General features: G+C 47.1%; 1 protein-coding gene across 2 annotated transcripts in view; it reads left to right on the top strand.

Moving 5' to 3' along the window:
- The first annotated feature begins 967 nt into the window (after nucleotides 1–967).
- The window catches only part of LOC117358112 (serine palmitoyltransferase 3-like), a 277,511-nt gene continuing 251,732 nt past the window's right edge, over nucleotides 968–26,746 (top strand). Inside the window, exon 1 of one of the 2 annotated variants that reach the window (XR_004538942.1) lies at nucleotides 968–3,126. Coding sequence is in view for 1 of the 2 variants with exons in the window: in XM_033939641.1 (XP_033795532.1) it covers nucleotides 2,260–3,126 (867 nt within the window). In the remaining variant the exon portion in view is untranslated. The remainder of the gene's footprint in view (nucleotides 3,127–26,746) is intronic. The other variant, XM_033939641.1, reaches the window with a different exon arrangement.

Raw genomic sequence — 26,746 nt, 5'->3', positions numbered from 1 at the left:
ATTAATCTCTCTGAGAGGTGTAGGGGTGCTAAGGGTTTTTCCAAACCATTATGGTCTCTGTAAGCACCCCTTCTTTTTCTAGGTTTAAATGCCTGCATTCAGGATAAGTTTATTGTCTTAGAATTCATATTTGAGGTGTCATACTGAGCATTCCTTCTCCCAAAGTTGGAGACCATGCCAGCCAGTGCCATGAAAGTTGTAGAGATCTGCCATCAAGAGATCAGATTTTGGTACAGTAGGAATTTGTCTGTACCCAGAAGGATCTAATTGTCAAAATTTATAACTAAGGGAGTGGAGTTTTTAAAAATGACAAGACAAGATCAAGCTTTCCTGTTTACAACCACTAGGCTACTCCTGACAGGGCAGAGAAATGCAGCAGCAATTATTTGTCAATGCCTTCATGTGCTAATGCTATTTTCTGTTAATACTTTCCCGTCCTATAAATGTTTTTATGGGATTTTGTCTTTCCATCTTGTAGGATGAATTTAAAAGAAAGTTTTAATAATGATATCATTAGTTAATGTTTTATTGTGTTTGTCTTGTGTAAACATGTTTAGCATTTTTAATATGTATGCGTGTAATTTTGTAAACTGCATAGTTTTATGTGGTATATAAATTTTTAAATAAATAAAATGTTGGTATCTATGATGCTAAAGCCCCATGGATCTCCAAAGTCAAGTCATCTGCTGAATTATTTCCAGTACAGGGGAATGAAAATAACAAACAGCAACAGTACTTTGGCACTTCTGATTTTTGTAGCAACCTGCAGAGCTCGCTAGAGCCACTAGGTGGTGCTGTGGTCTGCCTAGAATGAAGCACTGTGTGCTTTGTTTCTTGAGACTCCGCTTGCAAGCTTTTATCAGAGCCTTGCTTGCTAACATTATCCTCTGTGGTTAAAAGGCTGTGAGCATGGGCAGACTGGAGAACTACTGGGGCAGGGGGTGGGGAGGAGCAGCTATTTTCAGTCTTTTTGTTCGGGGATGAGGCTGTCAGAGAACCATGCTTGGCTCGGATTACGTCAGCCTGATAAGCAGGACTTCTGTTCCCAGGTCCTTAGGATCTCTCAAGCCATGCTTTTTAAACATCTCCCACAGAGACTGCCCTCGATACCCAGAGAAGCTGAGATGCATGTATTGGTAGTGCAAGAGAATTTGCAGTCCATGAGGACACAGGCTCTGTAAGGGGCTAAAAGTGTGAGCTGCCAGTATAATTTATTCATATGCAGGATCAGGAAAGATCTGTCATGTTGAGAGTCTTGCCCCTGCTTCCCAGGTTGGTAAGAAATGTCTATGGAGGGGTTTGCTGTCCCAGGCAGAGGGTCTGTCTAATCTGTGCAGCAGACGGGAAGATATTTGGAGTTGGACTCTTGCCAACACAGGCAAAGCAAGCGGTTGTCCCAGGCAAGGAAGCTGATCTTAAGTGCGGGGGTAGGCCGTTTCAATCATACTCAGAGTACCTTCTCTGTTGGCTATAGAAGTTTCTTTCTCTCTTTTTTTTAATAGAAAGAAAGCAAAATAATATACCTCTAACAAAGAAATTAAGCAAAAAGGGGAAGGGAGCAAAAGGAGACGTTTAGACGAGCACATTTCTTATGGACATAGCTCCAACACCGCTTCGCCGCTAACGGTACATCCCCGCCACCTCCCGTCCTCCTCGTTGGCCAGCGGCCAAGAGGTGGGCGGGCTCTGGAGCCAAGGCGCATCTGGGCCAGCCAATTAGGCTCGACGAAAGGACGTGGTGCGAGGAAGAGCTCGGCGGGGGAGGGATTTCCTCCTCCCTCCCCCCCCCCTCGCGAGGTGAGCGCCGAATCGTCTGCGCCGGAGTCAATTTTAACCCTTGCCGGGGAGGACTTTCACTGCTGGAGATCATTGATGAATTCATTGACCGGCACAAAGTTCAACTGATTAACTTAGTCTAAATAGAACAAAGTAAATACTGGGTCGAAGGTTCCTTTTCTTTCTTCCCGCCTGCCCCCACCCTCTTTTTTTTTTTTTTTTTTTTTACTACTGTACCTAATCACCTCAATTATTAAATATATTGGCAGGCTTAAGGTACTTCGCGAGGAATTGTTAATGGGTGGGGCTGAAATTGAATTACACCTTTGAGGGGTTGTTTTTTGTTTCCCCCCCCCCTTCCCCCCCTTTCTTTGACAATTTAAGACGCCGCTTCTGTGTGTCCTGCTGGTACCGAGAGAGAAACAACAACAACCACAGAGCTAAAGGGCTTTGACAACTGTAGCATCCGCCAACTCGGGCCACCATGGCCGTGGAGACGGCGGTCGTGAAGTCTTCGTGCGGGGGGTGTGGGCTCTTCGCCCGAGCCGAGGCTGAAGTGCCCCCGACTTCGGCGCTCCTGTGTGTCGAGTGCGAGTTGGCTAAACTGGGGCAGGAAAACGAGAGCCTGAGGGCGCAGCTGAAGGCTTTGAGGGAGTCCAAAGCCGACGAGCGGCTCGCTGACAGCCGCCCGGAGGGAATCGGCACGGCGTTTAAAAGCCCCGTGGAAGGGCTGAGCGGTCCCGCCAAGGGCCGCTGCGATGGGGCGGGGGGGCGGGCGTCGCTCGCTGCCGAGCGAGGGGGGTCTCTTCAGACGGCAGGGTGGCCCTCGGAAGGGGCGACTGAAAGGGGGGGAAGAGCCGCGAGCGCCCTAAGCTCGAAAGCAGAAGACCTCCCCGTGGCAAATCGTTTTGCAGCCGTCGGGGGACTCTCGCCCTCTGGGCAAAAGCTGCACGGAGGCCAGTCCTCCGAAGAGGCAGTAAAGTCGGCGGCAAACTTTGAAGAGAAAACGCTAAAAGCTGGAAAATATTCATGGCCCGTCGACGATGCCGCCCCTCGTGAAATAGTTACCTTGTGCAAAATGGACGGGGCGCAGAAATCTGTGACAAATGTAGTGGACGAGAAGATGGAGAAAATCATGGGGAGGGTGAATGATTTTATTCCAACTTCTGGATTGAATTCGGTAGCAGGTCATGCAACCATTGGCAGATTGTCACAAAAGGATGGAACATTAATCAAAGACCTTAAATTTAATTCTAACCTAGAAACGAGATCGGAAAAGGGTTCAGAGATTAATTCAGTGCAAAGGTGCAACCAGAACACTATAAAGACAGCGCAGAGGGTCAACAAGTTGGTGAGTAACTGGGGTTATTGGAGGAATTTGTGTTTACAGAAGGGGAACAGGATCCACACAAATATAGTACTGTACCAATACAAAGTAGATACACATGAACTTGGATGAGCTCAGTGTCTTGTTATAAATGTTTTAATCAAACAAATTTTTTTGTTTAACTGGAGGGAAAAGACCTTGTCAAAACATGTGGGCTGCCAAGATAAAATTTATATCAAACCCAATCCAAGGAAATAACCTCAGTCATTGGCCAAAAAACCTCCAAAGTAGTTTGTGTCAATAAGTACATAAGAAAACAGTACAGCACAGGGAGCTGTCTGGCAGAGGCTGCGCTGTGAACATGCAGCTTGCAGCTATACCCGCCCCGGGGCCTTCCCTCAGCCACATCACTTCTTGTAGATGGTGACCTGACAGAGGGAAGGCTTTGGCAGGGCTGGCCACGAGCAGCCTGTTCACAGCGCTGCCTCTGCCAGCTGGCTCCTGCTGTTCTGGAAGGCCTGCAGGTATGTCGAATATCACAGATTGGGGGGGGAGGGTTGGTTGGAGAGAAGCCAAACCTGCACAGTAAGGGAAAATAGATGCTAGACCTCATTTTGGGGCAGGAGGGAATATGGATGCTAGGCTCATAGAGGGGGGGGGGGAAGGAACAGGAGGGGACATGGATCCTGGACTGCTTGTAGGGGATTGGGGAGAGGAGGGGGTCATGGATCCTGGACTGCAAGTGGGGAGGGGAAGGAGACATGGATCCTGGACTGCAAGTGAGGGGGGGAGAGAGGGGGACATGGATCCTGGACCAGTAAGTAGAGGGGAAAGGGAATGAGAAGGAAACCCAGGCCAGAAAAGGGGGTGAAAAGGAAGAGATGCTTCATCATAGAGAGAGAGATGCCAGGTCATTGGGAGTGGGGAAGTGATTCAGGGTGCAAAAGAGAGAGGTGGTGAGTGGGGTGAGGGAATATGGATGCTGGACCCGCAAAGTAGGGGTGGGGGAGAGGTGGTAGAGAGACGAAGGGAGAGTGACCAAGACCAGAAATGGTGGGAAGGGAGGAAGAGATTCTTAGCCAGTGGAGAGAGGGTGAAAGAGATACCAGACTATGAAGGCCAAGGAGAAGATTCAAGGTGCAAGTGAGAGAGGGTAGGTTTTAGAGGGAGACAGAACTACAGTTGGAGTGAGAGAGGGAACTGAGGAGGCTGGAACCTGTGAGAGGAAAAAGCAGGAAGGCATTTCAGACCTCAGCATAGGAGAATTCTAATCAAAACACTACAAAACAACTTTACAGAATTTTGCAATATTGTGTGCAGAATTCAGCCAAGAGTGTTTTTGCTGTATGTCTTTTGCACTACAACTTTGGTACCCTTTCTTTGTTCATGTGTACAATACATGCAGTTATATGTTCTTATAAAATGTGTAAATCATGACTGCTCAAACACCTGCCTGAACATGTCTAGTGTACAGGTATGTGCTAGCACTGCATGTACTTCTAGGCATGGACTACTTTTTTATAAGAGCCCATTATGTACCTATCTTTTAACCGCACAGGTCTCATATTGGCTTTATGCGGATGACTTTGGATGTCAGTTCAGTGGCTGCAGAAGGTGATGACAGAGATGAATTGTAACAGATTGAAATTGAGTGTTCAGAAAACGAAGGTTATATGTTTTGTTAGTTCATTGGGATATGCTCTTCCTGATAAAATCGACCTATTAGGCACTACTGTTGCAATATCCACAGAGGTAAAATACTTAGGGGGTTTTACTAGATTCAGGGGGCATGTATGTGCATTGGTAAAAAAGGTGTTTTTTAAATTACATCTGTTGAATAGTTTGTGCCCATATTTGATTGCTTTTGTGTTTAGGATTGTCTTGTAGAGTGTGGTATTCTCATGCTTAGACTACTGCAATTTGATGCTTCTGGGTATACCTTCATCAGCACTGAGTGAGCTGTGGGTAGCCCAGAACGTGATTGTTTTAACTCTGTTTTGATTTAAGAAAGAGTGATCATGTGACAGAATGCTATACTGTATATCTTTGTATTGGTTAAAATTAGAACATCGAATCCTTTATAAATTACTGGTCATAGCACATCTTTGTATTCACAATAAGGCACCAAAATATTTGACGGATATTATTCGGCCATATGAACCACAGCATGTGTTGTGCTCGGTGACTCACAATAACCTACAAATTCCAATAATGAAACAGCTGTGGCTAGCCGTGTCTAGAGCTAGCATATTTTCGTGTTTGGGACCTCAGGAGTGGAATAAGTTTACAGGATATGTAAGACAGCAAACATGTTTGAGTAGTTTTAAGAAAATATTGAAGAAACATCTCTTCTTTAAGATGAAATATGGGACTTGATTTATAGTTTTTTGATGCGAGGCGCTGGTTGCCTTTTTGTAATTTTAGGAGGCTTTACATTATCACTATTGTGTTTTATTTATGTTCGATTTGTTGTACTGTATGTGATTCTGTTTGTGTATGTACTTTACTGTAACCCGCCAAAACTGCCCTAAGACTTATTTCCAAAGAATATGGATATTTCCAAATGGATATTCATGTGCTTGTAACATTCATATCCCAGTTTTGCAAAAATAAAGAAAGGGATGTCCAACTAACAATGGAAACATGTTGTGGGTGGGATTAGGAAGGACTCGGTATCAGGATGTCCAAGACGTGTAGAAATGTTCAAGGCTAAAAAAGGACATCCAAAATTTAAGCCTGTTCTGATTGAGCAGTTGATCACTGGAGAGATTAAGGCATGACACCTCCTTAATCCTTAAGCCTCTGGTGGTTGCTTCCCCCACCCTAAAAAGGTATAGAAGATGAAAAGTGAGGCTAAAATGGAAACAACCAAATCACAGCAATCCTCACTCAACAGGATCCAATATAGGATGGCAAAAGGGCTCACAAAGCCCTTCACATCAATACAAAAACCAAGTGTGGATATTTGGCTTGGCTCATATCTTTGCCTCCTTTATCAAATGCAGCTTATATGTTTACTTCTGTAATTTTTTCAGAAATAAAGACTAAAAAACAGCACAATTTATTTTTACTTATCGTTTTTAATGCAGTATCTCTAGCATTACAAAATACACTGAATGGTAATCAGTAGGGTTACTAGAAGTCCAGGAAATCTCTGACATGTCCTCTTTTTAGAGGACTGTCCAGACTCCCGGATGGACTTTCCAAAACCAGGTATTTGGCCAGGTTTTGGAAAGCCCTGATGAGCTCTGGCCGCATCTGAAGAGCTTCTGAGCGTGTGGATGTTGTCGCACATATCCATGCATGCTCAAGACCCTCCAGACGTAGCTGGACCTTGTCTGGAAGAAGAGAGGAGGCTTTGTGGGGGTGGGACTTGGGGCAGAAAGGGATGGGGTTGGAGGCGGAACGGCCATGTGTCTGGGGTTTCCTGGAGAAAAATATGGTAACCTTAGTAATCAGGTACTTGTAACTATTTTCCCCATCTGTCCCGGCAGTCTCACTATCTGGTACCTGAAGAGATTAAATACCTTGCTCAGAGTCACAAGGAGCAGGCTGAGATAGAAGTCATAACCTCAGACTGCTGAGGCAGCAGTTCTAACTACTAGGCCACACCTCTACTCCATTATAGACATTCATAGCAAATCTGAGGAGCAGCCTAGTAGTTAGTATGGACTTTAAACCAAGGAACTTAGGTTTAAATCCCACTTTAGCTCTTATTTGTTTATTGTGAGCCCTTCAGAAACAGAAAAATACATACTGTACCTAAATACAAGCCACCTGCAAACCTGAAGGATATTGACGTGATATAAATTCAAGTACAGTAGGTATGTTTCTGTTCCTAGAAGGCTCATAATTACAAAATAAGAGTTAAAGGGGGATTTGAACCTGTCTCCTTTGGTTTAAAGTCCACTGCATTAACTACTAGACTGCTCTTCAGGGATGTCTGTGTGGTCATTCTTCTAAGTTGCTTTTTTTTTTTTTTTTTTTTTTTTTTTGCTGTTCATAGACATGGTTCATCACCCATATACATCCTCAGAACAAAGTTGTTCATCTCATGTGTTTTCAAACAGGAAGTCATGAAATTTTCTGTTGGAACTTATATTTGAGGTGGACATTTGTTTTGAACATTATGATGTGAACTTCCATTCACAAATTGCTCTCTTGGTGTGTAGGGGGGGCATCTTAAAAGCCATATCTTCTTACCCCTGGATTTTATACATGGCGCCAAATTGTGAGTGCCCAAGATGCACATGCAACTGAGTTGATTTAATGAGCCCTTAACTAGCTAATTGGGTGGTAACCAATTGTTTTAGTTAATTGTCTTTCATTGGCAGTTGTGCACACATCCTGCAGTGCACTATTCTCTAAATATCCAGGTGCAACTTTGCGTGTTTCTGAAAAGGGGGCAGTACCAGGGTCATATTGGAGGTGCTCCCAAAAGTTGTGTGGAATTATAGAACTAAGGTTAATCCATGCATAAGATAGACACAAGCATTTATACCTGCTTTTAGAACATATAAGTCCTGTGTCTAACAGATCCATACCTAAAAATGATTCTATAAATCTTGCCCACCTTTTATAAAATTGCACTTTGCACCGATATTTTTGGGTGTGGAATATTGAATGCTATTTATGAATTCCTTCCTTGATGTCTAGTGCAGCTCAAAGATTAGTATAAAATATTATTTGGAATTTTTGCACTCTATAGTAATTTAAGTTGCTAAAATTTTTGCACATTGCACTTTTAGGAGGTTTTTTCCCTGAATGGAACCATACCTTGATGATATATATATGATGTATTTATAAATGATCTAGAAACAGGGACGAAGTGCGAAGTAATAAAATTCACAGAAGACACCAAACAAACTAGAAGAGTGGGCGACGAAATGGCAGATGAAGTTTAATGTAGAGAAATGTAAAGACTTGCATGTAGGAAACGGAAACCCAAAGTACAGCTGTACGATGGGAGGGCTAGTAATGGGTGAAAGTACCCTAGAAAAGGACTTGGGGGTGATGGTGGACAAGACAATGAAGCCCTTGGCACAGTGCACAGCGGCCTCTAAGAAGGCGAATAGAATGCTTGGTATTATCAAGAGAGGTATTACAACCAGAACGAAAGAAGTTATCCTGTCGTTATATCAGTCGATGGTGCACCCGCATCTGGAGTACTGCGTCCAATATTGGTCGCCGTACCTTAAGAAGGATATGGCGATCCTCGAGAGGGTTCAGAAAAGAGTGACGCGATTGATAAAAGGTATAGAAAACCTTTCATATGCTGAAAGATTAGAGAAATGGGGGCTCTTTTCCCTGGAAAAGCAGAGGCTTAGAGGGGACATGATAGAGACTTACAAGATCATGAAGGGCATAAAGAAAGTAGAGAGGGACAGATTTTTCAAACTTTCGAAAACTACGAGAACAAGAGGAAATTCGGAAAAATTAAGAGGGGACAGATTCAGAATCAATGCTAGGAAGTTCTTCTTCACCCAAAGGGTGGTGGACACCTGGAATGCACTTCCAGAGGGTGTGATAGGACAGAGTATGGCAGTGATGGCTAACCTTTTTGAGCCCGAGTGCCCAAACTGCCGCACAAAACCAAAGAATTTCCTCAAAGTGCCAGCACGTCAATTAAACCTTAATAACAAGATTTTAGTATCTAAAAACTCTTTATAAAGTTGCCTGAACTATGTAACATAATTTTTAAAGGTTGGAATCTTTATATTGTCAGAGAATCAATTTGATTCACAATCCTTTGGTTTTCATTTCAATTTATTGGCAATTTATAATGTTTTAATGATTTCATTCAATTTAATGAATTTAGGAAGAATTTGATTCAGTTACACAATATATTTTAAATGTATTATTCACATAACATGTCAAATGTATCCTGAGTAAAAAAAAAGATAAACTTCTTAAAACTGTTAACTGTGTCAAGACTCGGTGTGCATTCCCAAAGAGTCTATACATGTTTTTTTGTAAAATTTACAATCAAATTAGAAAATAGTTAAATCATTACATTTCTAATAATATGATGTAAAGAAAACAAAAGAGCTTTCAATTAAACCAACCATTTTTATTGGAAATTCCAGATTGGAATACAACAAGGCCATGTAAAGTCCCTTTTTTAAATAACATCTTTAAATAATATTTAAATAACTTAGAAAGTGTCTTAACTGCAAACTGAAAACACTGCTTCATGTAAACATATGCATTGGGCATGCTCTGAAAAAAATTAATGTGATTTTTGTTGTTGCATGCATGCTGATACCCTGTTTCCCCGAATATATGACACTGTCTTATATTTTTAAAAACTCCAAAATATGCACAAGGTCTTATTTTCAGGGGGATGTCTTATTTTTCCATGAAGAAGAATACAGTACACATTTATTGCTGAAAAAAAGACATTTATTACCTGTATATGGTACAGGTCATCACAAACCAGAAAAGCTGTATCACAAACCAGAAAAAACTGTATCACAAACCAGAAAAACATTTAAGGCCCTGATTCTCCAAAAGTGCGTCCCGATTTTAGGCAGCTGTAGACAGGAGGATGCCTGATGGCACCTTGGCCAATCAGGCCTTAGGATTAGTGGGGATGGGTGGACCCGCTATGCCTAAGGCCTGATTGGTCCAGGTTTCTACAGCCTGGGCCAATCGGGGCCTTAGATTTAGCGGGGATGGGCCGGGAAGGGGCGTGCCGTCTCATTTCCACGAGGCAGACCCGTCGCCTGGATGGCAGCAAGACCCGTCCAGCTGACCAACATTGAAAGGTTAGTTTGGGGAGGGAGATTAGTTGGGGCGGGGGGTCGTTGGGCTTTCCGGCAGGAGGAGTTGGGCATCCTCCTGTCGGCGATTACGAGTTTGGGGGGGAAGGGGGGTCCGGGGTTCCGACAGGAGGAGTTGGGCATCCTCCTGTCGGCGATTACGAGTTTGGGGGGGGGGGGGGGGGGGTCCGGGGTTCCGATAGGAGGAGTTGGGCATCCTCCTGTCGGCGATTACGAGTTTGGGGGGGGGGGAGGGGGGTCCGGGGTTCCGACAGGAGGAGTTGGGCATCCTCCTGTCGGCGATTACGAGTTTGGGGGGGGAGGGGGGTCCGGGGTTCCGACAGGAGGAGTTGGGCATCCTCCTGTCGGCGATTACGAGTTTGGGGGGGGGGGGGGGGGGTCCGGGGTACCGACAGGAGGAGTTGGGCATCCTCCTGTCGGCGATTACGAGTTTGGGGGGGGGGGGGGGGTCCGGGGTTCCGACAGGAGGAGTTGGGCATCCTCCTGTCGGCGATTACGAGTTTGGGGGGGGAGGGGGCTCGGGGTTCCGACAGGAGAAGTTAGGCATTCTCCTGTCGGTAATGGGACAGGCGGCCGCAACAACCGCGGCCGCTATACATATTGCAGCAGGGAGATCCCTTGCTGCCATAAGTATAGCGGCCGCGTCTAATTTAACCCGATTCTCTAAAGACGCCGGTTACAGAATCGGCGTTTAGTATAGGACGCCTCTCCCGGGCGGCCTGCCTGGGGAGCATTTTTTTTTTTTTAAACGTGCATCCTGATTGGCTGATTAGACAGCTGTAGGACGTCTACAGCTACCTAAAATCGGGATGCACTTTTGGAGAATCAGGGCCTCGGTGTACAGAGGCTGTTCCTGGGCTTGTTTTCCTGGACAGCGGAAGCAGGAAGTTGTGTGACCACCCATACAGTACTGTACCAGTACTCTGGATCGCCAAGACATGCTTGTCAAATAGTGCCTTATTTTCGGGGGGGGGGGGGCCTTATATTTCCCAGGTGAGGAAAAAAGGGGGGTGTCTTACTAAAGGAGGAGGTCATATAATGGGGGAAACACGGTAACTTGTCAATCCTTGGCTCATAGTGCGTTAATTTCAGAGCAACACATGCAGCACTCATGTCATCCGTTAATCTGTTTCTAGCATCAGATTTTATTTGATTCAAAGCCGAAAACAGCTGCTCACAAGCATAGGATGACCCAAACAAAGTAAGAAGAGCAATCCCAAGTGCTTTCATGGACTTAAAATTGTCTGGCAGAGAATTCCACGCTTTTAGGATTTCATTTTCAGAACTGCTAGCAGTGATTTCATTTGTCACCATTTCACACTCAATACGTTCATGAGCCGCACGCAGGTCATTGAATTTACTTTTCCAGATAGAGCTTTCTTGAAATTCCAGTAGCTCCATTTCCAAATTTTGAATATCCAACCACTGTAAGCAGGAAAGATCAAGATCTTCAAATGTGGACTTTTCTGGGGAAGTTATAAATGAAAGGGTTGTCTCCATCTTACGGAACTGAAAAAATATTTTACTAAAATTTTCCTTTGCTTCGGCTACAATGGTGGAATATGCTTTGTGGATTTCCTGGTGTTTTTTATGACTGTCCACAAATGTTGTAGAATTATCCAAATGTATTTTTAGGTTGGGAAAATATTTTAGCTGTCCACTCTCAAGGTCTTTTTCAAAAACATGCAATTTTCTCTCAAAAGCATTGATGTCACTAAACATGCTTTCTGCTGTTTTTCCCATGCCTTGTAATTTTTTGTTTAGTACATTAAAGTGGTTAGTAAAATCTGTAAAGAACATGAGGTTGGTAAGCCAGGCCATGTTGGTGAGTTGAGGATAGTCTTCCCCCCTTTTCATTCATAAATAGCCTAACTTCTTCCAAGCAGGCCACAAATCTCTCTAACACTCGTCCTCTGCTCAGCCACCGGACATTATTGTACATCAGTAAAGTGTTATATTGTGCCTGAACCTCATCAAGAAGGGCTTGAAATTGTCGAAAATTAAGAGCACGCGCCATGATGAAGTTCACCATTTTTGTTACATCTTTGAGGACATCGTCAAGTTTTTTGCTGCTTTCTTTGGCGCAGAGAGCCTCTTGATGTATTATGCAGTGAAATTGAATCAGTGGATGTTTTGCTTCCTTAGCAAAAAAATGAATGAATCCTGATGTTGTCCCCACCATGCTAGGTGCTCCATCGCTAGTAACTGAAACCACTTTTTCTGGACTTATGTCTAGTGATGAAAAAGCCTCCATCACAGCATTGTGGATATCTATCCCTTGTGTTCTTCCAGGCAAAGACAGCAGTTTTACCAGCTCTTCTCTCATGATGTCAACAGTAGCATAACACAAAATGAGTGCTAGTCTTGCATGGTTAGTAATATCTGTACTTTCATCCAAGCACATGGAGTAGAAGGGTGCTTTTTGTAAGTCGCAAGTAAGCTGTTGACTAACATCAGCAGCCATTCGCAGAAACCTATCTTTTGCAGTATTTCTGCTTAGCGGCATCTCAGAGATGCGCTGCACAATTTTATCCTTGTTTTGGAAATCATGGAAGAGTGAATTACTCCCAGCCAAAATTGCCTTTTTGATAAAATCTCCATCAGAGAGAGGCTTACCATGTTTTGCCATGCACAGTGAAATTTGAAAGCTGGCAACTGTAAGATGATTAGTTTTTGAAAGATAGTTGCTAAAACTAAGAGACTGGGAGTGATATTTCTTTAATTTTCCTACAAGGAACTCTTTTCTTTGAGCTAAACCAAGTTCAGCAACACTGTTATGGTTGGTCTCAAAGTGACGTTTGACACTTGATGTGCGAGGCACAACACTTTCATTACACATAATACGCAATGCTTTCCCACTGCGTTCAATCACTCCATATGTACTCTTGGAATGGTCTTCCACTATCTGTTTTTGCTTTTTTTGCTGTACTCATTTTCTTTGTTTAAGACTTCAAGTCTACAAAAAGATAAAATTTGTATAATAAAAAAAATCTAATGAAGTGCTGTATACAAATCCGTCCCCATAAAAAAATATGTGATTGGGGAATTTTACTAATTGTAGACATCCGTTTTGGTCAAAAAATATACTGTCCGGGTGAAAACCGGACTTGTGCAACCTGAGTGGATGGGAAAAGGACTTTTATTTTTCATTATTGGAGCCTTTGTTATTTTATTATGATGTTTACAAAAGCATTGTGAAGGGCCACATATACACTTTACTGTTTTTTGCTATATTGAGTTTTCCATAAGGTACAGCGCAGAGGATTAGTTGTTGGTTGTTCACAGAGAGCCCAGCCCTCCTCTCAGCTTACTGAACTTCTCTATGCAATCATCATAAGCAGCTTTTTTTATTTCCTCAAATTTAGCATGTCCCCCATGGAAGATACAGAGGTTTTTACAGAGGAGCACATTATTAGACACATTAACTTCCCCCCATATCCTCACCTCTCTAGCATGGGAGCACTAGGAACTGTTCCTGATTACAGATGTCACATGTGGAGTCACACTACAGCCTCACTGAGTTCCTGTGACAGACTCAGTGTGAAGCTTCTCTTCCTCCCCCCACTTCCCCCTCACACACTGCCTGGCTCATAGGATACTAAGGGGAAGACAGGCAGGCTAAACATCCACTCACAGGACTGCAGCCAGCACAGGAGGATGGGCCGCGGCCCACCGGGACAATGCCCGGTCCTCCCAATGGCCAATTCGGCCCTGTTGCCAGGTGAGCTGCAAAGCAGACACCGGCACACTCGCCTCCCGCCGCGCCGCATATCTTAATTGCGGACTAGAGAGTTGCGCGGGGACAGAAATCCCACCCGTCCCACCAAAGTCTCACCCGTCCCCACCCGTCCCCGTGAGGAATCCCTCCGTCCCCACCCGTCCCCCGCGAGGAATGTCCTCCGTCCCCGTGAGGAATCCCCTCCGTCCCTGCCCATCCCTATAAACTTCAGAAATAGTTATTTCATTTAATTATGCTACTGAATTAAAGGCTCTGGTAGAAACCCATTTACAAATAAGCAAAAAGACTTTATTAATTTGGAAATATTAATTGGGAAGAATACACACTTTGTAAACGGGTTTCTACCAGAGCCTCTTGTTTATAAATTTTTATCAACATAACTAATATACTACTTTATCCTGAAGCAAAAAGAAAAAAGAAATAGAATTCTTTTCCTACCTTTGTTGCCTGGTTTCTGCTTTCCTCATGTTCTCATTCAGTTCCTTCCATCCACTGTCTCTCTTCCTTCTGCGTCTTCCATTTGCTCTGTTACTGTGCCTCTCCCTTTCTCCCCCCCTTCCAAATTGGTCTGGCACCCATCTTCTTCCCTCCGCTCCCCCCATAGTCTGGCATCTCTGTCTTCTTCCCTGCCAGCGTCTTCTCCCCACTCTCTCTTCCCCATTTCCTGTCAGCGTCCTTCTCCCCCCTCTGTCTTCCCCATGGCCATTCAGCATCCTTCTCCACCCCCCTCCCATCTTCCCCATGGCCATTCAGCATCCTTCTCCACCCCCCTCCCATCTTCCCCATGGCCATTCAGCATCCTTCTCCACCCCCCTCCCATCTTCCCCATGGCCATTCAGCATCCTTCTCCACCCCCCTCCCGTCTTCCCCATGGCCTTTCAGCGTCCTTCTCCACCCCACCCCCATCTTCCCCATGTGCTTTCAGCGTCCTTCTCCACCCCACCCCCATCTTCCCCATGTGCTTTCAGCGTCCTTCTCCACCCCTTTGTCTTCCCCATGTGCTTTCAGCGTCCTTCTCCACCCCTTTGTCTTCCCCATGTGCTTTCAGCGTCCTTCTCCCCCCCCCCCATCTTCCCCATGTCCTGTCAGCGTCCTTCTCCCCCTTCTGTCTTCCACAAATGCTTTCAGTGTCCTTCCCCCCCACCCCGTCTTCCCCATGGCCTTTCAGCGTCCTTCTTCACCCCTTTGTCTTCCCCATGTGCTTTCAGCGTCCTCCCCCCCCCCCGTCTTCCCCATGGCCTTTCAGCGTCCTTCTTCACCCCTTTGTCTTCCCCAGTGCTTTCAGCGTCCTTCTTCCCCCTCCTTCTCTCCCGCCCTGGGTGCAGCACAGCCGTCCAGGTCCCCTTACTTTTGTGGCGCTTCCGCGACCGACAGACCGACAACAGCCCCGGTCTGACAAACCTCCCTGCCCTTAACCGCGAATCTAAATTTCCTTCTTACAGCTGCTGTAAGAAGGTAATTTAGATTCGCGGTTAAGGGCAGGGAGGTTTGTCGGACCAGGGCTGTTGTCGGTCGGTCGGGTTAGCTCCACAAAAGTAAGGGGACCTGGCCGGCTGTGCTGCACATGGGGGCGGGGCGGACCGCCCCCTCTCCCTTGGTAGCCACTCGAGCCGCGAGGCTACTCCTCCTTACCTACCCTGCCTGCAGCACAGAGCCAAACGGAAGTCTTCCCAACGTCAGCGCAGACGTCGGTGGGAGGGAGGGCTTTGTTTACCGACGTCAGCGCTGACGTCGGGAAGACTTCCGTTCGGCTCTGTGCTGCAAGCAGAGCAGGTAGGGAGAAAAGCCGCGCGACTTAGTACATCCAGCCCCGCAGGAACCCCGCGACCCTCGGAGGCGTCCCCACGGGATCCCCGCGACCCGTGCAGCTCTCTATTGCGGACCTTCCCGCGTTTCAGCTGCAAGGCCTTCGCGTGCCACAGCTGGCACGCGTGCCATAGGTTCGCCATCGCTGGAGTATGGTATTGAGGTTCAAGAAGGGATTAGATGATTTTCTGAAGGAAAAGGGGATGCTATACAGGTCCTGGACCTGATGGACCGCCGCATGAGCGGACTGCTGGGCATGATGGACCTCTGGCCTGACTCAGCAGAGGCACTGCTTATGTTCTTATAATAGTTAATGAATTTCTGTAATCTTTTTTTCCCCTCATGTTATTTACAGCAATTGTTTTGTTATTAGTGCACTAGACCAGGGGTAGGCAATTTCGGTCCTCGAGAGCCGGAGCCAGGTCACGTTTTCAAGATAGCCACAATAAATATGCATGAGATAGATTTGCATCTCAAGGAGGCAGTGCATGCAAATCCATCTCATACATATTCATGGTAGATATTCTGAAACCCTGACCTGGCTCTGGCTCTCGAGGACCGGAATTGCCTACCCCTGGTCTAGTGCACTAATAACAAAACAATTGCTGTAAATAACATGAGGGGAAAAAAAGACTACAGAAATTTATTAACTATTGAGGACTGGAATTGCCTACCCCTGCACTAGACCATGGTATGCTGTACAGTAACAACTTAGTACACAAACTGAACTTAAGTAAGAAAAAATTTAGCATATATGTGCTAAAATTAGCATATTTATATGGAAGTAAAAGGATGATGCATGTAAATGAAGCTTTAGATCAATCTTGTCAAAGTTCAGCCTTCAAAAGCTTCAAGCAGATCAGACTTTTTGTCTCCTAACTCCTCGCACCTTGGGTTCTGCATCTCCAACCCTATATGTCATGTCTGTCTGTCCAAGTTAGATTGTAAGCTCTTCTGAGCAGGGACCATCTATAAATGTCAAAATGTACAGCACTGCATATGCCTTTCAGCGCTATATAAGGGATAAGTAAGTAGGGCATGCAAATCTTAGGGCATGCAAATCTTAGGTACAGTATAATCTCATTATAACGGACTTCAAGGGACCTGGAAAAACAGTCCGTTATATCCAGAGTTGCATTTTTAAAAAACTTTATTTGGATCAACTTGAAACAACGTACAATCAATGAACAACATGCATATCAGCAACATCAATAACAAAACATTGGTATGGCACGAAATGATTGCAAAACCAGAACTCTAAAAGATGTTCTAAACTCTAAAGCATTATGTTGTACTATACTGGAAAGAAAAATAATCTGTCATTTTCTTCTGGGCTGCATTTTGATACTATATCACTGGCATGCCATGCGCCTTAAAGGCAGAGCCTGCATGTCCGTTATCCCAGGACAAGCAGGCAGCTATTCTCACATATGGGTGATGTCATTAACATCACCCATATGTGCCTGGATGCGGAAGCCTCGCAAGCAGACTTGCTTGAAGAAACTAGAAGTTTCGAGACGACTGCACCGCGCATGCATGAGTGCTTTCCCGCCCAGCGTAGGGCGCGTCTCCTCAGTTCTCAGTTTTCTGCGGAGCCGAGAAGTCCGTCTTTGACTCTCTGCGTTTAACTTCGTGCCTTCTCTCGACCGCAGTTTGTGGTTTTTTTTTTCTTCACGAATCGCTGTTTTGATTACTTTTATTTCCCCAAAAAAATTAAAAATAAAATTTTTTTTTAATTTTCTTACGTTCGGCTGCCAGGGCAGGCCGCCCGGCCGCGGCCCAGGGGCTTCGATTTTGAGGCGGCTATTTTTTCTCCTATGTCCCGGTCAGCTACGGGCTTCAAGAAGTGTAGCAAGTGCCAGCGATTTCACTTACAGACCCATACCGATGGTGCCTCAAGTGCCTTGGGCCGGACCATCAACTGAAGTCGTGCGAGCGCTGTGCTACTCTTCAACCTCGAGCCCTTAAACGTCGTCTTTTGGTGGACAAGCTCTTCGGGATGGATTCTTCCTCCGATCCCTTGACTTCGAAGGTGGCCTTGACTTCACCTTCGACTGAGCCTCCTCCTGCTTCTTCTGCTTCCACCTCGAGCCTCATCAGACCTTCTTCGTGTGCAGCAACTCTTTCGTCGACGACTCCTGCTGTATTTTCCCCTGTCTCCTCAGGTCAGGTAACTCAGCAGAAAGTTCCAGCAGTGGTTCTTAAGGTGCCTAAGACTTCCAAGACGTAGCACATTCCCACTGCCTCTGTGGAACTCCCAGCCAATGCAGGTGGGCCGGTTTCATACACGGTACCCTCCTCGCTGACTGCTCTCCAGACCATGTTGGAAAAGCAATTCATGTAGTTCCTTATTAATATGGGACCGAAGCTTCTTTCTCTTATCCAGCTTGGGCATTCTGCAAACTCCCATGAGGTCAAGCCGCTTCCTTTGCCTCAGTCTGAGCTTCGACACTCTTTGCAGGGAGCAGAGTCTCTGCGAGTGTCTGGTCTGGCATCCAAGCATGACATGCAAGGAGCAGATTCTTTGCCAGTGCCTCGACAGGAATCTTCACACTCTATCCAAGGAGCAGAGTCTTTGGGAGTGTATCGAGGTTCCTCCACTAAGCCTCTGGAGCTTCGCTCTACAGCCTCCAGTCCTACCCATTCGTTGGTAGCATCGGCTGCTTCTGTCTCCAAGGCGAAATCTCCTCGATCATTGAGATCTGCTTCCAAGCACCATTATCACAGAAGATCAAGGCATACTTCGAGGCATAGTTCTTCTTCTAAAGAACGTCCTTCAACCAAGCCTCGATCTACTCCTACTTCTACTAGACCGCCTACTCCTCGATCGAGGTCTCCACTCCCTAACCTTGAGGATGTCGCGGTTTCGATTTCTTCGTCCAAGTCTCCATATTCATTTGATACTTTTCTTCTGACCGAAGCTTCAACCTTGACCTAGGCTGCTTCGACAACCTTGAGTCCCTCTCGAGGCAACGCATTGGCCGATTAGCTAGCTTTTTCCTCCTTTCTTATTCAGATGGCTCTTGACCTGGATCTTCAATTAGATGCTGGCTCCAAATACTCTAAGGAGTATCTCGAAGTTATGCATCTTCCTCAACCTCCGGCAGAGTCACTTAAGCTTCCTCTTCACAAGCTCTTGTCTCAGACTTTTGCCAAATGCCTGGAGACTCCTTTTACAATTCCAGCAGTTCCAGGAAAATTGGACTCTAGATATAAAATTCTACATCGCAAAGTCCTCCTTAAAGAGGTCCCATCCTTCCAAGGTTTATGCCACCCTACCTCCTGGAAGGGAAGGGAAAACTATGGACAAATTCGGACGTCGCATCTATCAAAATGCTATGATGTCCTCTAAAGTCCTCAATTATAATTTTCATTTTGTTACTTAGTTTGAGTTCCTCATTAAGCTTTTGCCAAAATTTTTGAGTTATTTGGACACTCAAAAACATTTTGAATTCCAAGAAGTGATCGCTTCTCTATCTCAACTAAGACTACATCTCCTTCAATCATCCTATGATGCCTTTGAGTTGTCTGCTAGGACGGCTGCTTGTTCTGTAGCAATGCGCCGCCTTCCCTGGCTTCGTACTATTGACATGGATTCTAATCTTCAGGACTGCTTGGCTAATGTTCCATGTGAAGGCAATGACATCTTTGATGAATTCATCGAGGCAGTCACCAAGAAACTGTCTGACCATGAAAAATCCTTTGCTTCTATAGTCAGACCTAAGCCAAAGCCAGCTCCTGCTAAGCCTTCACGTCCTACACCTATATATCGGAGGCGTTTTGCTCCCAGGACAGCTCCTTACAATCAATCTCCTCCTAAGAAACAGCAGCCTCAGAAGCAACAAAAATCTCAGCTTTCTGCTGCACCTAAGGCTACTCAGTCTTTTTGACTGTTTACATCAGAGCATAACCTCCACTGTTCTGCCTCTGTCTTCCCTTCTCCCTATAGGAGGTCGTCTCCATCATTTTTACCACCGATGGATGACAATTAAATCCGACCTCTGGGTGTTAACCATCATCAAGGAAGGATACTCTCTTCGTTTCATTCAAGTTCCACCAGAGCTTCCTCCAAGAGAGTATCCTTTCAATCCATCCCAGACTGCCCTTCTTCTTCAGGAAGCTCAAGCTCTGCTTCGTCTCCATGCCATCAAACCAGTTCCTTCGGACCAGTAGAACAGGGGGTTTTACTCCCGTTACTTCCTTGTTCCAAAGAAGACTGATGATCTGCGGCCCATTCTGGATCTCAGGGTTCTCAACCAATTTCTGGTCAAAGAAAAATTTTGCATGTTGTCCCTGGCATCCCTTTATCCCCTTCTCGAGCAAAACAATTGGTTATGCTCTCTGGATTTCAAGGAGGCCTACACTCGTATTCCCATCCATCCGGCCTCTTATCAATATCTCAGATTTCGGGTGAGGAATCTGCATTATCAATACAGAGTGCTGCCCTTCGGCCTGGCTTCATCTCCCAGAGTGTTCACCAAGTGCCTAGTTGTGGTAGCAGCAGCTCTACGGACTTCAGGCATTTCCTTACCTCGAAGACTGGCTCATCAAAGATTCAACTTATCAGGGGATTATTGTAGCGACCCAACGGACTACGTGGTTCCTACAAAGTTTGGGGTTCGAAATCAATTTTCCCAAATCCCAACTTCAGCCCTCACAGAATCTACAATTCATCAGAGCTGTTCTGGATACTGTCCAACTCAGAGCATTCCTTCTACAACAACGTCTGGAAGCTCTTCTTCAACTCTGCCACACAGTGTCTTCCCGCTCTTCCATCTCAGCGAGACACATGATGGTACTCCTGGATCACATGGCCTCCACAGTACACGTGATTCCTTTTGCCAGACTTCATCTCAGAATTCCTCAGTGGACCCTGGCATCTCAATGGACGCAAGTTTGCGACCCTCTTTCTCGACACACATCAGTCACTCCTTCATTGAAGCAGTCTCTCCGTTGGTGGATGCTCTCTTCCAATCTCTCCAGAGGCTTGCTGTTCCAAACGCCACCCCATCAAAAGGTCCTAACGACAGATTCTTCGACCTACGCTTGGGGTGCTCACCTCGATGATCTCCGTACACAAGGCCACTGGACCAGTTCGGTTCGTCAGTGTCACATCAATCTGTTGGAACTCAGAGCGATCCTCAAGGCTCTCAATGCTTTTCAACATGACCAGGTAGTCCTTATTCGGACGGACAACCAAGTCGCCATGTACTATGTCAACAAACAGGGAGGGATGGGATCTGCCTCCCTTTGTCAAGAAGTTCTGAAGGTTTGGGACTGGGCAATCTGCCACACACCTTCTTCAAAGCTGTCTACATACAAGGGGCGAAAAATTGCTTGGCGGACAACTTGAGTTGTCTTCTGCAACCTCAGGAATGGTCACCAAGTCAAAGAAATTGGTCAGATTTATCTGACAAGACCTGCCCCTGGACGCACTCCAAGCCAGTCAGATTGAATATCCACTGAATGTGAATTTATCTCATGTATAGTCATGGTAGTAGTCCTGAAAACCCACCTGGCTTAAGAGTGCCTCAAGGAAGGGGTTGAAAAGCAATAGTTTATTGGCAGGAGAAGTCCAGGGAAACGAAGAAGATAAAAATCCCACAAGTATCACAATGAAGAAGGAAAAAGCGAGGTTATATGGACTCCTGACACAGGCAGACTAGCTGAAACTTTGCCATGTCAAATCTCATCAATTCCCTCAACCTTTGTTCAAAATAAAGTTTGTGCAAAATCCTGCTCTTCTGTGCGCCTTACTTTTTGCTTCTTCTTTGTGGCAGGAGCAACAGAAGAGGGACTGGATTAGAGAACAGATGTTTCCTGCTCTGCTTCAGCCTTTCACGTTCATTCCCCTCTTCTTTATAGGCTGCCTTGAAGAAAGGGGCTAGTGCAGAACACCTCCCACTGCTCGGTTATGGAAAGCAATGGAACTGCATTTCAAGCCATCCCCCCATCAATTAATCCCTGTTCTACTTTTTATTTAAGTATTACTTGATGTTGAGGGATTTTTTTTTCCCCCAGTTCAAATCATTTTATTGAGCATTTATAATATTTTGATTACAGTGCTCCCCCAAGAGTCACAGGGGTTCCGTTCCAGGAACCCCTGCAAATCTCGAAAAACCGCAAATACAGTTTTTCATTGGGGAGCCTGAAGAGGGCAGCGAGAGAGGGCAGCAGGAGAGCAGCCGGAGCGCTGCGAGTGCAGGAAATCACTCGCAGTACGCTCCGGCCGCCTCATTCTGCAATAAGTCGGGCCTTATCCAATCAGGAGCTGCGTGTCATAGCAGCTCCTGATTGGATAAGGCCCGACTTCGTGCAGGAAGAGGTGGTCGGAGTGTACTGCGAGTGATTTCCTGCACTTGCGGCACTCCGGCTGCTCTCTCCTGCCTCTTCCGCTGCCCTCTTCTTGTCAGTGGTTCGCGGTCAGAAAATACCGCGAATGACCGGGACCACAAACCGCCGACCGCGAACAACCGGGGGAACACTGTATTATAAATGATGTCGGTCTATGGCCTGGCTGTCCTGAGTAGGCCTGCTCTAACTATCATGAAGCTAAGCAGGGTCAGGTCTGGCCAATACCTGGATGGGAGACCACCTGGGAATACCAGGTACTGTAGGCTGATGGGCCCTATGTTGGGCAGCAGCAACATAGTGTCACATAGTGGGCAAAAGAAGTGCAATGGCAAACCACTCCAGAGAATTGGATGAAGGGAGCGTGCTAGATGCCGTATATTTAAATTTTAGCAAAGCCTTTGACAGTGCTCCACACAGGCATTTAATAAATAAACTTGAGTGACCTCTGTATGGGTCCAAACATGATTGATTGGTTTAGGAACTGGTTGAATGGCGATCATTTGGTCAATGGTGATCACTTTGAGGCTGAATTTTCGTCCCTTCCGGCAAACCTCACAGTATGCCGGACCCCCTGCAGCGGGACAGTGTTTTGGAGCATCCTCCAGACCTCACTTTGGAGGTGCAGCGCGCCAGCAGTCTTCCAACTCCCAACCTTCAATCCCTCCCAAAAGAAAATTATGATGCCAGGTTTCTGGTGAGGCCCTCCCGGATCGGAGGAGGGGGGAGGGGGCTTTTGGCCTTTCTTTCGGAATGGCTAAAGATAACCTCAGACCAGTGGTTTCTAGAGGTACTCAGGAAGGGCCTTCGACTACAGTTGTTCTGGCCGCCGACGGACTTCTTCCTGTCCTCTCCAGATGGAAATCTGGACAGGGCCAGCAAGGTGCGCGCTACGGTGCACCGGTTACTGAATCTGGCGTCCATAAAGCCGATTCCAAGGGAAGACTTGGGTTCCAGGAGATACTCTATTTACTTCATTGTGCCAAAGAAAGACTCTGAAGATAGCAGACCGATTCTGGACCTGAATGCAGTGAACACATTGCTGCGAGTTCCGTATTTCCAGATGGAAACTGTGCGTTCTGTAATGGAAGCAGTGGCGCCACGGGAGTTTTTGGCTTCCTTGGATCTCACAGAAGCGTATCTCCACATCCCGATATTTCTAGATCATCAGAGGTTCCTGAGGTTTCATGTTCTCAGGAGGCATTTCCAGTTAGCAATGCTACCTTTCGGTTTGGCATTTGTGCCCATATCTTTCACCAAAGTCATGATGGTGGCTGCCCATTTGCGATCATTGGGTGTGCTCGTACATCCGTACTTCTGACTGGCTGATCAGAGCTCCCTCGAGAATGCAGGGCCGCTTGGTGGTTCGCCAAGTGGTGTCTTTGCTGGAAAGTCTCGGATGGGTGATCAATCTGAAGAAGAGTCGCCTCGAGCCGACGCAGGTCTTAGAGTACCTAGGAGTCCGGTTCCACACAGGAATGAACCGGGTATTTCTTCCAGAATCCAGAAAACTCAAACTCGGGAGTGCAATTCAGGACATGTTAGCGGTCCCAGTAGCGAAGGCCTGGCAGTACTTGCAGTTGTTGGGGTCTCATGGTGGCGAACATAGATGTGATTCTGTGGGCAAGAGCTTGCCTATATCCTCTTCAGTTATCCCTTCTGACGCGGTGGAATTCCCAGAGAGATGTCTGTTTTATGAACCAATCGAAATAGTCTCTCTGCTTAAAACATTGCCACATATATTTGGCTTGCATCTTGAATTCCACTTCAGATGTGCAAATTAAAAAAACTGGCTGATTGGAAGAGCTTGTTTTAGCCTAGCCCCATACTGAGGGCTCTCCTTCACGATTTAAAGATTTACTTATTGTGGTAACTATTTGGTGACTCTCTATCCATATGGTATACAATTCCCCTGGCAAGCCTTTTCTTTTTGAATTGTGACTTTCAAGTATTTTGTTTTTCCTCTGGTTGCACTTCCTTCTGTCTGTGCTCTTCGACGTTCATCTTCACACAGGCTTCAGCATGCTTTTTGCGGTTTAATTTGACTCCTTTCCAACCTAGGACCCCTGAAGAAGGCGTGTACTGAAACACGGACCGAGTTGGGTCCTGTGGTTTAATTTTAAGGTGTTGTTTCTAACCACAATTACCGTATTTTCACGTAGATAACGCGCACCTGGGTATAGCGAGCGAAAAACACAAATTTATGTACAGAAATTTTTATATACCGCGCACACCCGTATACCGCGCATGCTGCCCGACTCTCCTTTCGCCCGCCCCGACTCTCCTCTGGCCACCCCAACTCTCCTTTCGCCCGCCCCGACTCTCCTCTCCCCCTTGAAGTCCTGTCCCCACCCTGAAAGCCTGATGCCCCCCCCCCGAAGTCTGATTCACCCCCCCCCGCAGGACCGCTCGTACCCCCACCCCGAAGGACCGCTCGCACGCACCCCCACCCCCACCCCGAAGGACCGCTAGCACGCACTCCCACCCGCACCCTGAAGGACCGCTCGCACCCCCACAGACTCCCGACCCCCCCCATCATGTATAAGCTCCTACCGGTGTCCTGCTGCTTCCTCTTGGCGGTCCCGACTCCCCGACACAATCGGGGCAAGAGGGAGCTCAAGCCCTCTTGCCCCAGCCAACCGCGGCACCCCCACACGATCGAGGCAAGAGGGAGCTCAAGCCCTCTTGCCCCCCCCCCCCCTGACTACCCGACACGATTGGGGCAAAAGGGAGCCCAAGCCCTCTTGCCCCGCCGACTCCCCAACTCCCCGACAATATCGGGCCAGGAGGGAGCCCAAGTCCTCCTGGCCCTGGTGACCCCCCCCCCCGCTAGTTGTTCGGGCCACGAGGGAGCCCAAACCCTCCTGGCCACGGCGACCCCCTACCCCCACCCCGCACTATATTACGGGCAGGAGGGATCCCAGGCCCTCCTGCCCTCGATGCAAACCCCCCTCCCCCCAATGACCGCCCCCCCAAGAACCTCCGACCGCCCCCCCAGCCGACCCGTGACCCCCCCTGGACCCCCACGACACTCCCACCCCCCTTCCCCGTACCTTTGTGTAGTTGGCCGGACAGACGGGAGCCAAACCCGCCTGTCCGGCAGGCAGCCAACGACGGAATGAGGCCGGATTGGCCCATCCGTCCCAAAGCTCCGCCTACTGGTGGGGCCTAAGGCGCCTGGGCCAATCAGAATAGGCCCGGGAGCCTTAGGTCCCTCCTGGGGGCGGGGCCTTGGGCACATGGTCGGGTTGGGCCCATGTGCCTCAGGTCGTGGGGGGTCGGCCAGGGGAGGCGGTCGGAGGTTCTTGGGGGGGGCGGTCGTTGGGGGGAGGGGGGTTTGCATCGAGGGCAGGAGGGCCTGGGATCCCTCCTGCCCGTAATGTAGTGCGGGGTGGGGGTAGGGGGTCGCCCTGGCCAGGAGGGTTTGGGCTCCCTCCTGGCCCGAACAACTAGCGGGGGGTGGGGTCGCCAGGGCCAGGAGGACTTGGGCTCCCTCCTGGCCCGATATTGTCGGGGAGTTGGGGAGTCGGCGGGGTAAGAGGGATTGGGCTCCCTTTTGCCCCGATCGTGTCGGGGAGTCGGCGGGGCAAGAGGGCTTGAGCTCCCTCTTGCCCCGATCGTGTCGGGGGTGCCGCGGTTGGCTGGGGCAAGAGGGCTTGAGCTCCCTCTTGCCCCAATCGTGTCGGGTTTCGGGACCGCCAAGAGGAAGCAGCAGTACACCGGTAGGAACTTCTACATGATGGGGGGGGGGTCGGGAGGCTATGGGGGTGCGAGCGGTCCTTCAGGGTGGGGGTGCGGGTGGTAGTGCGTGCGAGCGGTCCTTTTTGGGGTGGGGGTGCGGGTGCGTGCGAGCGGTCCTTCGGGGTGGGGGTGCGAGCGGGCCTGCGGGGGGGGGGGTGAATCGGACGTCGGGGGGGAACTATGTAAAAAAAATTTTTGTACAACGCGCTCACGCGTATAACGCGCAAGGGTATGCGCGGTACGTAAAAAACACGTATAATGCGCACGTTATATGCGAGAAAATATGGTATTTTAATAAACTTTGCCTGTATCATTTTACATGTTACTACAGTTCTCCTTGCATTTTGTCTTCGACCCTTTTACTGCAGATTTTGTTGGTTCTTCCTTTTAATATTCAACTTTCTTCTCAAAATCGAGCTACTTTTTTTTTCTATGTCTTCCCTTAACACCTATCAAGGTGTACCATCTCCTCCCTCTTTCTTCTCCCCTATTCCCATCTATCCATACGAGCATTTCTTCTATCTGTCCCTTTCACACCCATCACTATGCACCATCTCTTCCCTCTCCTGTAGTCTGACATCTGTTTTTCCCCTTCCCCTTCTCCTATGGTCTGGCATTTTTTCCTGTCCTTCCCACAGCCTGGCATCTCTCTCCTCTCCCATGGTCTGGCATCTCTCTCTCCTTTCTTCCCCCTTCCCGCAGTCCAACATATCTCTCCATCCCTTCCCCCTTCCCAAGCCCACTCAGAAATGATGCATCTTTGATGTGACTAGTGAAGTAGGCCGCTGTCGGAGCCTATACCCAGATAGAGACCTCACACTCTATATACTGGTATCAATCAATAAGTATATTTATTAATGAATCAGTAACAGCTTATCCTTTTCCCGCAAGTGTCCCTTTAATCTTACCATATCAGCAACCTCTGAGCCTCATCATTCCACCCTGTTATCACAAGACACGTATTACTAAATGCAATTCTCGAGAATTCTATTCTTGACCATGAGATGTGTTCATCATAATAGGTGTGAGGCTCTGTTGCCATGCAAAAGAGTTAAGTCTTGCTTGTTTGTTCCTCTTCATAAGTTTCGCTTAGTCCAGCAGTTTATTTCCCAACCAGTACGTGACAGCTGGCAAGTGTAGTCAGAAATGTCTTTTTAAGTTTATTAATATATATTGAGTTGCTAGGGCAGGAGGGGAGAAAGGGGATTTTCTCCTCATTTGAGGT

Source organism: Geotrypetes seraphini, chromosome 3 (genome assembly GCF_902459505.1).
Source record: "Geotrypetes seraphini chromosome 3, aGeoSer1.1, whole genome shotgun sequence".
NCBI lineage: Eukaryota > Metazoa > Chordata > Amphibia > Gymnophiona > Dermophiidae > Geotrypetes > Geotrypetes seraphini.
The sequence above is the reverse complement of the archived record's forward strand: the minus strand, read 5'-3'. Positions and strand labels throughout refer to the sequence as shown.